Source organism: Coenobita brevimanus, chromosome 98, assembly GCF_032717465.1.
Source record: "Coenobita brevimanus isolate Jiangsu-jjx chromosome 98, ASM3271746v2, whole genome shotgun sequence".
Classification (NCBI taxonomy): Eukaryota; Metazoa; Arthropoda; class Malacostraca; order Decapoda; family Coenobitidae; genus Coenobita; species Coenobita brevimanus.
The window spans coordinates 18,328,423-18,341,388 of record NC_137051.1 but is presented as its reverse complement, the minus strand read 5'-3'; the positions used below and the strand labels follow the sequence as shown (position 1 = coordinate 18,341,388).

The 12,966-nt window shown below is 41.5% G+C and overlaps 1 protein-coding gene across 1 annotated transcript in view; it reads right to left on the bottom strand.

Annotated features, from left to right (window-relative positions):
• Ku80 (X-ray repair cross-complementing protein 5 Ku80) overlaps positions 1 to 11,796 on the bottom strand; it is a 239,485-nt gene extending 227,689 nt beyond the window's left edge. Inside the window, exon 1 of the mRNA XM_080283853.1 lies at positions 11,682 to 11,796. Within this exon, the coding sequence (XP_080139979.1) occupies positions 11,682 to 11,702 (21 nt within the window). The 5' untranslated portion in view covers positions 11,703 to 11,796. The remainder of the gene's footprint in view (positions 1 to 11,681) is intronic.
• Between the last annotated feature and the right edge of the window lie 1,170 nt (positions 11,797 to 12,966).

Genomic DNA, 12,966 nt, shown 5'->3' with positions numbered 1-12,966 from the left:
ATGTCCTATGAAAGGTATAAGGGAAAGAGGAATAGAGCGAGAAGGACTGTGCGTGATGCTAAAGTGGCAGCAGATGAGAGGTTGGGTAGGCGGCTGACAGAGAATTTTCAACAGAATAAGAAAATGTTTTGGAAGGAGGTGAAAAGGGTGCGAAAGGGAGAGTCTGGGAAGGAAGAACGAGTAAAAGCAGAGGATGGAAAGATGTTAATTGAGATGGATGCAGTAAGGAAGAGATGGGCAGAGTATTTTGAAAGATTGTTAAATGTAGAGGAGGAAAGAGTGGCTGAGATTGTGGCGGATGGAAGGGTGCAAGGAATAAATGTGTTGGGAGAGTTGAATGATTCTTTGATCACGAAGAAGGAAGTGGAGAAGGCAGTAAAGGAGATGAAAACAGGGAAAGCTGCAGGTATGGATGGGTGTGCTGTGGAATGCCTGAAGGGTGGTGGAGTGACTATTGTTGACTGGTTAGTAAGATTGCTGAATGTGTGCTATGAGAAAGGTATGGTGCCAATTGACTGGGCAAGTGCTTGTGTGGTCCCGTTGTATAAAGGCAAGGGTGATAAGTATGAATGTACCAGCTTTAGGGGTATAAGTTTGTTGAGTGTTGTAGGTAAGGTGTATGGTAGAGTGTTAATTATGAGAGTTAGAGAGGGTACAGAGGGAGTGATTGGTGATGAGCAATGTGGCTTTAGGAGAGGGAGGGGATGTGTTGATCAGGTGTTTGCTGTGAGACAAGTGTGTGAAAAGTATTTAGCGAAAGGCAAGGATGTGTTTTGGGCATTTATGGATTTAGAGAAAGTGTATGATAGAATTGATAGGGAGGCTTTGTGGACTGTTTTAAGATTGTATGGACTAGATGGTAGGTTACTAAAAGGGGTGAAAAGTTTTTATGTAAATAGTAGAGCGTGTGTAAGAGTGAGAAATGCTGTGAGTGATTGGTTTTCCGTGAGAGTGGGGCTGCAACAGGGATGTGTGATGTCGCCTTGGTTGTTTAATATTTACATGGATGGTGTTGTAAGAGAGGTGAATGCAAGAGTTTTAGGTGGAGGTCTGAGTCTGGTGAATGTTGATGGTGGAGAGTGGAATCTGAAGCAGCTGCTGTTTGCAGATGATACTGCACTGGTGACTGATTCAGAGAAGAGATTGAGACGTTGGTAGAGGAGTTTGGAAGGGTGTGTGACAGGAGGAAATTGAAAGTAAATGAGAATAAGAGTAAAGTGATGAAGTGTACGAGGTTGATAGATGGTAGGGGGATGAATATAGTTTTGAATGGTGAGTTGCTAGAGGAGGTAGAGTGTTTTAAATATCTAGGGTCACATGTTGCTGTGGATGGAAGAATAGATGCAGAAGTGAAGTTTAGAATAAATGAAGTAGGAAAGGTGCTGGGAGGAATGAAAAAAGTGTTTAAATGTCGTTCGGTTAGAATGGATGTAAGGAGAAGGCTGTATGAGGGTGTTGTGGTACCAACTGCATTATATGGGGCTGAAACATGGAATATGGGTGTAGCAGAGAGGAAAAGTTTGAATGTAATGGAGATGAGGTGTCTGAGGAGTGTGTGTGTGGAGTGACGAGTATGGATCGAGTGCGAAATGAAGTGCAAAGGAGAACTGGAGTAGTTCGGGAGATGGCTGATGGAGTTGAGCAGAGGGTGTTGCGATGGTTTGGGCATATGGAGAGAATGGATAATGAGCGACTGGTGAAAAAGATAACTAGATCTGATGTGAGAGGTGTAAGGCTGAGAGGAAGACCACGAATAGGATGGATGGACAGTGTGAAGAGAGCGCTGGATGCGAGAGGGATGTCTGTTGAGCAAGGAAGAGTGGCTGTGCGTGACAGAAATAAATGGAGAGAAATTGTGAAAGAATAAGTGATGACGCAGCCCTGAGGGGATATTCTCCCGCATTTGGTCTGATCAGATAGTCAGGTCAGGTGTGGGTAAGGGGATGGGTCTGTTATGATGTGGCAGGGGTAAACCAGTTCTGCTGTCGGGCCCTGCTGCGGATGTCACTGACTGCATTGCGCAGTTGACCCTTGTACGGTGTGGTGCGGTGAGGATCTGTCCGTTCTCCCCTTTGGGGCTAAGATGCGAATGAATGTGTTTGAATGGATGAGTAAATGGGGAGTGTGTCGTCCTGTCTCGGCTACTTCCCTTTCCTTGGGGGAAGCAGCCGAGGTAAATATAAAAAAAAAAAATAAGATCTGGCCCAAACTTTAATCATTTATTCCTTGGTCCATGGCCCACCCTTCCATAATATTTCATCAAAATCCATTCATAATTTTTTGAGTAATCCTGCTAACAGATAGCCAGGCAGACAAACCAACAGGGGGTAAAACATAACCTCCCCGGGGGGGGGGGGGGGGGGAAAAAAAAAAAAAAAAAAAAAAAAAGCAAATTCTTCATACACAGATGGATCTATACAGGATTTGCACTGACATTACTGGGGTTGGCCCTCCAACTGTACTTGCTGCAAAGAACTCGGGAAAGATGTTGCATCATCCATTTCATTATTTCATTCATTCATCACCCAATCCTACGTTGCCCCATAAGGAATGTTGAAGCCAGGGGCTAGGCAAGTTGGTCCTGATATTTAAGATGAGAGTGGCCAGCCTCACTCATCCTTGAGTGGCATTACATGAGCAATTAACCCCAACCATCCCTTGGATATAAACCTTCACTGGCTCAATCCGTTTGAAGTGCCGTAATTACCTACTAAACCACTAGGTGCCAAAATTTGGTTATATAGTTACCACCCAGCATAGTAAATGGTTTCCTGGTGTACAGGAAAACACATGAGGAAAATACATGAGAGGCAGGTACCCAACCCAAAAACATCAGTGGAAGAAAAATCAGCGGTCAAAACCATCCACATTTTGGTTGCACTTGCTACAGAAGAGCAACTGAAGCAGTCAGTCAGTGTCTGAAGTCCATCCATATTGCAAGTTTTATCAACAAGTGACCAAGACTACAGTGTTTAAAGGCCAGATGAGGGGCATAGGGGACACCAGTAACTCCAGCACAGAAACTTTTAAGAGGAAGTCTGACTTGTTTCTGCAATGGAAGAGTAATAAGAAGTGACAGGAAAGATGGGAGAAATAGGAAAAGAAGAGGGCAGGCACAGAAAAAGAATGATAAAAGTTTGGGATGAAGCAGGCATCACTACATCAAGTAAGTAGATGATGGTTGTCACCACTGGTAGTTATTACCCTCTACTATAAACCACTGCCCAAACCATTCCCCAATGCCCAAAGTATGAAGGGATATTTATGAATGTTAACGATACGACTTTACATCGACAGCTGCAAGCCGTCAACAATAACAGGCTTCTAAGAAATGTAAGGCATAGACTGGCAGTGAGTCTGTTGTTGTCAGCATCCAGTGGCAGCTTGCAGCAGTCCAAGTAAAGTTGTATAGTTGAAATTTGTAAACATCCCTAATGCTTTGGGATACCGTCAGTGATTAATAGCGGAGAATAACTACCAGTACACAGTACCAGCCTGACCGCCTATCACTATCTGTAGTACCAGAGTGGTTTCCCTTCACTGAAGGTATGGGGTTTGCTGAGGAATTCTACTGATAACAGCATTCATATGCAGTACTGTATAATATCTCAACTGAGGGTCATTATTCCAGCATTACTAGGCTACTCTTACTTTTCCCTGGAACTAAGGAGACTAGTTCAAGACTGGCAGAATGAATAACACCTTCATGGAAGCCATCTTGACAAAGTATGCAAGTTTTTCCAATGTCACATGTCTGGCTATGAAGCTGAGACTATTTCATTGGTGTCATGAGCTCTGTATGAAATCACAAACCATACAAAACAAGGCTTCTGTAAATTACAGATACACATACTCACATCTGATACTGATGTCCCTAAATTAAGGGTAAGTTAACTAATCAATTCTTTACCAAATGGGTGCCGCCTTTCCATATTTTCTATTGAAATAAGTCTTTCACAGGTTACTTGTAATTATTCCTAGATACCACAGCCACTGGGGATTTTTACAAACTTACCTCTAAAAGCTATAAATGAGGATTTAGAATGTGTAAATATTCCAATGACATCTGCCAGTGGCCAGCCATATTTAACGTTCCTAACACGGATTTTTATATTTGAAAGCTGGCTGTCAAATGCAAGTGAGGTTATGTTGGATTAGGTTTGGTTTGATTAAATCATTAAGTTTCACATTGCTTTGATGTGGGATACACTAAAGCGTCCAGTCAGAATGATGGCTGGTAAACAACACGACCAGTCAGAGAGATCGTCAGTTATCACTACTGTGGGTGACCTGGCCGCTTCCTTAAATACCCCCAAATAGGTATATTTTGTCTTTACCAACATGGAAGTATAATAGGAAGGAGGCGGCATGTTGGTCTTCCTCTATCCGTGCAAGTGAAGCCAGTGGGCAGGGCTTAGCGGCCCGGGAGGGTGGGAGAGGTTGAAAAACATTGCGGTGTAGCAAGGCGACTTACTGCATTTAATTGCTTTCTGTTTTTCACCACACACACAAATTTGAAGTAATATTATTTGAAATGCATGGTATATATAAAGACATTCCTTGTCAATGATACAGATCCCTGAAAAACCCACCAGGCACCAAACTATACTTAGAAAATGCAAAGTTCTTGATTTGTTCACTCCACAGATAATCATTAATATTCCTTACAAGAGACGCTAACAACGTGTTGTTTTGACATCATATTATACTGTAGTGACTACAGATAAATATGAATCAGCCATGTAGGCCAATAATAATCACAAATGGTAGTATTATTTAATAATTTAGGTTTTCATCTGCGATGGACAGGGACTACCTCAAAACACTGAAATTTTTTGTCAGTTGTCTTTTCAAAAGATCAGCACAGTCTTCCAATACACCTAAACTGCTTGTATTGAGTAGATTATTTTTTCTCAAGTTATCTATGACATTCTGTAATTGTGTATTTTTCCTTATGAGCCTTTGTTTTGACTGAGGAGTTTTTATTTTCTTCTTGGGAGCTACAAGATTTTCTTCATTTTCAGCTAACTTTCTCTTCAATTTAGCCTTTATAGGACTCTCAGAGGACACCACAGGAGAGCTTAAGGCTTCATTTATAGGCCTATCCATAGGAAAGGAACAAACACTAATGCCTTCTGAAGTACCAGCACTGGTATCAACACTAACAATTCTACTGTTGTTAACAGAATCCACTATAACAGACTGTGCTCCTGGTACTTCCCGTTTGACTGGGCTTTTCATGGGCAATTTAGTTTTCTTCTGTAAATATGATGGAAAACCACCAAACACACTTGGTATCATACCTACCCTTAGCATAGTTTGGTGTGGTCCCGTCAAAATCCTCTTTCATAAAATGTCGAGAACAAAGAACTGCCGATTTAGAAGGATTAAAGTCCCTCCTAGGCTATGTGTTGCTTCAATCCACTTCCTCCAAAAAATTTAATCTTTTGGGAACCTACAAGATAAAATACAAGCAAATAAGTTTTTTGTCAAGACAGAACCAAATAGGCCTATGGGGTCAATTAAGATTTCTTTGTTCCGAGTCAAATCCAATTCCAGAAGAAAATTATCAATTCTAACTCATTTGCAAGAGAAAATTTACTGATTCCATCCCTACGTGTCAAGTGGGTTGGTGGAGGGTTAGTGCCCCTCCCTGTAAAACAAATAACTCAGAGTCAAATGGCCACCCCGTACGGGATTATGGCGTCTGGCAATAGATAGATAAATAGATAGATAGTTCAAGTAAATTCACAATAGTTTGAATTTCAGATTACCTAGGCTATATATATTTATCTCTTCCACCTCAATGAAATTCACTCAAGGTTGTAATCCTCCTTACCCCCGACATACCACTGATAAAGGACAGCCAAGACAGAAACTCTTGTTAGTGTTTTTGTCTATAGTAAACCAATGACTGATATAAAATAACTCAAATACAGTAATCCCTCCAATATCCGACGTAATAGAGCCATAGGCAGGTCCGGATAGTGGTCCTGTCCGGATATTGGGCCCCAGCTTATGGACTTGTACTTATGGACCCTAACTCTGAAAAACACCTATACAACTCCCTCTGGACATGCATTGCACCTATTTAAGACCCAAATCACACCAATAAGGGACTTAAAAGACTGAAATAAATGCAAAAGAACCATAAAATGAGGTTTTAGAAGTGAGTTTATACAATATTAAACATTCTGGGTACGGTACTTACAAGTCCCTTGCTCCTGGACTGGTTTGAACCGCCAGTTTGCAGTCCACAGTTAATCCTCTGCACTCTAAATTCTAATTTCTTAACACTGCACAACACTGTAAATTCCTGTGTGTTCTAGTGGCAAGGTATTGCAGTTTATGCACTGTTTATTCACAAAAAACAAGCACCTGTGGCTTGCACTGTTATGAGTATCTGCTCTCCATCGGAGTTAAGCTGTGACTGTTGATGTTGGTGGGGTTACAGAGTTGCCAGATCGCAACAGCCACATTACCAATCTCCTCAACTTTCATTGTCGAATATAACTTTTCATTACCAAATTCGTAAAGCTATAGTGTTCCTCCTCGTAACATAGGGTTTGGGTGGAGTCACCCCCTCCCTACACTATTGCCATGTTTCCTAACCCTACGATGTATAACGCCTGTGGTTTGTGTAGTAGGAATGATACATAAACATAACTCATACTAATATAACTGTAATGAAAGTGCTGACATGTATCAAGGAAGAATAAAACTATTCTGCATACTATATTATACGATAATAGAGAAACGTGGCATAAAAATTTGGCAGTGTTGCTCTAAAAATATTCTAATTATTATTTACTTCCCCAACACTTCTAACATTGCTAATTAATTTAGCAAGTATAATTGCAAGAAAATTTGAAGGGATAAAAGTGGGAAGAGGCGATCCTTTCATAATTAAAATAAATATATCAAACAGCTCTGGGGTGGCAGCACTCACGCGACACGTGTTTGTGTGTACGCTGTGGGAGGTCACCAACCCCCTACAGGATTTAGGCCTATTGGGGAAACCTCTATAAAAAAAAAACGCGCCGTGACTTTTACCTCAAGGGTGGTGCGGAAATAAAGTCAAAATTATAATCCATACATAAAAATGGAAGTAAAAAACCATGGATGACACATAACAAAATCTAGCGAGAGAGAGAGAGAGAGAGAGAGAGAGAAATAATAATAATAATAATAATAATAATAAAACTTTATTTCCACTAAACAGTGGGTATTCTTATACATTATACAGTAGTACAGCATACAGTATGAAAGTTCTATACACAATATAATACAAGTTGATACATATGGTGGAGAATAGTGACAGAGAGGTAAATGGTTTAAAAGGTGTGGGGACACTTAGGTTAAAAATAGATCAATTAAGGGATTTAGGAACGAAGGCAGTGGGAAGGATTAAGACAGATGGGATTGTAAGATTAGGGAGTTTGAGCAATAGGGTAGAATGTATGCTCTCAATAAAAGTATAGCAATTATCAACGGCTAATTATTATACAGGTGTTGATGGTGGGGGTCTATATTTATAGGAGGTGTTGGTGGTGGAGGTATAGCGGGTGTTGTTGATGGGGGTGTTGTTGGGGGTAGGGGTATAGGGGGTGTTGGTGGCAGGGGTATAGGGGGTATTAGAAAAACGGAGATCACAAGAGGGAAACAGTGTCAAGGTCATCGCTGATGGAGAGGTCAGCTCGGAAACGTGGCAACAGTGCAGGGAGGGGGTGACTCCACCAAAACCCTACGTTTCGATCTGTCAGACTATAGCATATATTCTTCACTAATTATATATACAAGTGGAAATACATGTAATCACTCTCCTTATAACTAACACCATGTTGATTATTTTCACACTATGTAGGGTAGCAGATTAATCAGAGAGAGCAAACAATCCACCATCTCCATCCTGTGTATCCTCATACATGTGAAAACTCCATTTGGTAATGCATTATTCTGATTCATTACCAAACGAATTTTTCATTACCAAATTGGCCCACACTTGGTAATGAAAAATACCAAATGGCAACCTGACAGGGGAGGGGGGAGGGGGAGGAAGGAAGGGGTGAAGGGACCATGGTGTAACAGCTGTTCGGTGCCAGGCGGGAATTTCAAATTATGGGAGGGAAAAAAGTCAGATTTTTTTCGAATTTTTTGCGGTTTTTGGCCCATTTTGGGAATATTGGATCCCAGGAGGATTATGTCCGGTTAGTGGGGATGTTCGGATATTGGGCGTTCGGATATTAGAGGGATTACTTATGAAAATGTTGGTCATTATTAGACATTACGTACCTTTTAACGAATATTAAAGGAACACATGGCCACGAGCCCAAACTGTTCCTTCCATGAGAAAAACAAGATATAAGAGAGAGCCAAATCAAAGATCTGATCATTTCAAGATGCCTGGACACACTGCATTTGAAAGACTGGAGATCATAGGAAGCAGGAAATACAGACAGAGGGAGACAGTTCCAGAGTTGACCTGTTGCATAAATGAAGGACTGGGATTAACGGTTAACTCTTGCATTAGAGAGTTGGACAGAAAAGGGATGAGAGTTTGTTGCTAGACGGGTGCTACCGGGTATGCGCCCGTCATAGAGGTGGAAGAATGCAAGCAGACAGTTCAGAGAAGCAGTGACCATTGAAGTAATGATAGAAAAGAGATAATGATGCAACAGTGCAGTGAAGAGACAGAGGTTGAAGGAAGCCAGTAAGAGGAGGAAAGTTGATGAGACAAAAAGCCTTTGACTCCACCCTGTTGAGAAGAGCTGTATGTGGGGAGCCTCCCCACACGAGAGTTGTACTCCATACAGGGGCGGATAAAACCTGTGTATAAAGTCAACAACTGTGCAGGGGTAAAGAAGGAATGGAGTCAGCTTAGCACACCTAATCTCTTGGAAGCAGATTTTACAAGAGATGTAATATGATCTTTCCAAGATAAGTCTCGAGAGAATGAAATCCCAAGCATTTTCAAGGACAATGCAGGATAAAGCTGAATATTATTAAACATTAATGGGTACACCTGTGGAAGATTTTGTCGGGTTAATAAGTGCATGAACTGAGTCTTTGATGCATTAAAAACAACAAAATTATTTTTACCCCAGTCAGAGATGCGAGCCAAGTCAGGCATCAGGTGTGCCATAGCCTCATCCCTTGTCTGTTGAAGTAGCTGCTGAGATGGACGTTGCAGGAACCAAATGGAAAGGTGAAGGGTGGAATCATCAGCGTACGAGTGGATAGAGTTAAAAGTACAGCTTAGGTCATTGATGAATAAAAGGAAGAGAGTTGGTGATAGGACAGAGCCCTGAGGAACACCACTGGCGATAGATTTAGGAGGAGAACAATGGCCGTCTACAACAGTGGCTATAGAACGACCAGAAAGGAAGCTAGAGATGAAGACACAGATAGAAGGATAGAAACCGGAAAAGGGCAGTTTGGAAATTAAAGATTTATGCCAGACTCGACTGAAAGCCTTTGAGATGTCAAGTGCAATGGCAAAGTTTTCACCAAACTCCCGAAAGGAGGATGACCAGGAGTCTGAAAGGTAGGTGAGAAGATCACCAGTGGAGTGACCCTGACGGAACCCACACTGACGATCAGAGAGAAGGTTGTGATAGGAAAGATGTTTTAAAATTTTTCTATTAAGAACTGAATCGAAAACTTTTGAGATACAGGATGTAGTTAGATGGTTGGGAATGGTCACCCTTCTTTGGAACTGGCTGGAGGACAGCAAACTTCCAGCAAGATGGAAAGGTACATGTTGACAGGCAAAGACGAAAGAGTTTACCTAGGCAGGGTATAAGCACAGAATCACAGTTTTTGAGGACAACAGGAGGGACCCCATCAGGACCATGCCTTGTCAGTATTGAGACCTGTGATGGCAGAGAATACATCAGCTGAAGAAATTTTAATATCAGCCATGAGGAAGTCAGAGGGGGGAAGTGATGGAGGAACAACACTGGAATTGTCTAAGGTGGAGTTGGAGAAGAAAGTCTGAGTGAAGACTGCTTTATCAGTAGAAGAAATAGCTACAGAACCATCAGAGTAGAAAAAGGAGGGAAGGATGATGAAGTAAAGTTGTTAGAAATGTTTTTGTCAAGGTGCCAGAAGGAGTGGGAAGAATTCGAGTTGGAGAGTTGAGAGCATTAATTATGGATGAAATTAATTTTAGCATAGCGAAGAACAGTTTATGATACCAGTTGGAATTTTTGTCTGTATTACACTAATGACTGACATATAACAACTCTTACAGTATGAAAAAGCTGGTCATTATTAGACATTACAAACCTTTAAAATCAAGTGGATGAGCTGAACTTAAATAGCTTAGACTAAGACTAGATCAACTTAGGGTAATTGGGTTAGGCAAGGTCAGGTTAGGATGAGCTGGGTTAAGCTGGCTTGGGGTAAGTAAAGTTAAATGGGTTTAGTGCCTGGTTAAGATAAGATAGGCCAGGCTGGGCTAAGTGAGTTAGGTTAAGTATCGTTAAGGTGGGTTGGGTAATTACGTTAGGTCAGGCTAGGTTGCTTAGGTTATAAAGGCTAATTTGGGACAGGCTATGTGGGTAAGGTCAGGTGTTTGAGACAGCAGTATATCCTAGGCCTAGCTTGCTTACTGGCCAACCGACCACAACACAGAAGCACTTTGCCAGTATTCTTTACTTTCTCCCCCCAATTTGGAATATTTATTATCAGCACTGGTGTCTAAACTGAATGTGGATTATTGAAGGTTGCTAAATTCTTAAAAAACATCAGTATCGAATCACTAGACCATAAATGATAAAAGAAAATGTGTGGAAAACAACCCAATGTGACACAGTTTTATGCCCATTTCTAAGAAACCATTTCCTTATTTAACCTAGTAGTTTTACCTAAGGAATGTTACAAGGTCCCGTCGATTCCTCTGCGTACACCCACAAGCAGTACAACCAGGCATGTTGAGTGGTTACACAAAGAATAATGAAGAGTTCCACTCAGCTGATGTTTGAGTCAAAGGGGGGCAGGGGACTGCAGCACGCTGGCTTCAAGTCACATGACCCCTTGCCGACTCCTCCCTTATTACATTTCTATGTTTACCAATTACTTCTTGCAGTCACAATGGAACAGACAGTTAACTATGTTTTGTTTATGTACCAAAATTATTAACCTAAGATTGTGAGCTTGTTGTAATATCAGTGCAATCGCCACGCCTGATTAGTAAAGAATTACCGGTAACCATTTACCGGTACTATATCCTTTTAGCTCTAACCTGGCCTAAAATTGCCGTCTCTCCACCTTCAGTACAACACTGCAACAAGGGATTAACGACTGAATATGACGCTAGTCACAAAGGTGGCAGGGAAAGTATGTAGAGCCGTAGTATCGTCTGAATCTGTCACCGAGCAACATAAAATTGCAAAATGACGAAAATCTGGATTAAGCTCAGGCGAAATTATTTACGGTAAGGTACTGTTGTTTTGGCTACATCAAAGTTCAAACCTTGATTTGTGACCTCTTACTGCATACTGTATAAATATTGTGCTGATCGGGGTGTGTGACAAGACCAACAACCCCTTTTTGCTGTATGTGTACTCTGTTACACCTTTACAGCCAGAAACCTTATCAATCAAACCTTGAGACATATTCGTGATAGCCTACTGAGAAACGTTTGATATTAATAAATAAAGGTGATCCACTGTACTTACACCAAGAGCTCGAGGTGGCATCTTGTGACTTGATAGTATGTGGCAAGAAATTATAAAATCAAATTAAAAATCGAGGTAAATGTTAGGCTGCCTGACGACGACCGTAATCCTTCCCTCCAATACAATCAAAACATGTCAGTCTACATTTAGGGACTGTATTTGTGACCGTAATATACCGTTACAAATAAAAATGAGTAAGTCGATAAAAATTTACACTAAAATGTTGCACATGCATAATGTAATTATTTATTATATGTACAGCAAAATACCAAATTACCGAACATCCCTCTTCTAAGAATGGGCCTACTAAACCATGGGTGTGAATCGGTAGAGCTCAGTGGAATCGGCAGTCATTAACCGATTCGGTACCGATTTGATTTGATTTGATGATATTTATTGATGAGAAAGTTAAGGAGTACTTTTCACTGAGCTCTAAAGTATGGAGGGACTATCTCCGCAGCGAGCGTTTGACTTTGGCCGCCACGTTGAAACAACTGTTCTCGTGGCCTCCACCTTGGTAATGCACTTGGAACACTTCTTAGCTCGCTGTTTCTGCTTCGTTGTTGCTTACATAAGGTGAGCAGTGGGCCATGGCACTATATTTTAGCCGCGCAGTGGACCATGGCACTATATTTTCCGAATTCATCGGCTGATTTCAAAAGGCGCGGGCGTCGGTTGTAATGCATAAACATCAGCACCGCCCTAGGCCCCTGGCAGCGGTTACACAAACTACCCAGTGCTACCTGGAGTTATGCTAGGTGTTTTTAGGTCGACTTCTCGTCCCGCTATAGAACGGGTTCTCTTTCGAGATCGGAACTAGAAAACAATGTCAGGAATAGGGCATAAAAACTCGGCAGGCCACGTTAACACATATATTGCCTTAATTCAACTTCCTTACAATATACATACAATAGTATACAGAACAAGACATAGGTACAGTGACAGGCTCTGAGAGATTGTATTTATATGACAATTTACATACAAGGGCGACTACCTTAGACAAATGACATACAGGAGTTAAAGGTACAGTCCATATAATCCTTTCTCCTCACAGTCCTGGTATATCACACTGTATGGCAGAGTATCACTGTTCTGGGTTACACTTACTGCCAGTTGTCATCGTATCACTGCTTTGAGTCTGAACGGGCACTGTCAGTTCTAGTTCTTTGGTACGTCTCTGAGACTGCACTAGGGAGTCTTCTTAGGGTGCTGGAGTCTGGGCTCAATCGAGGTGGTGCCTGGGTGTAAGGGGTGGCCCAGAGGCGTGCCCTCCCGCAGGAGGCAC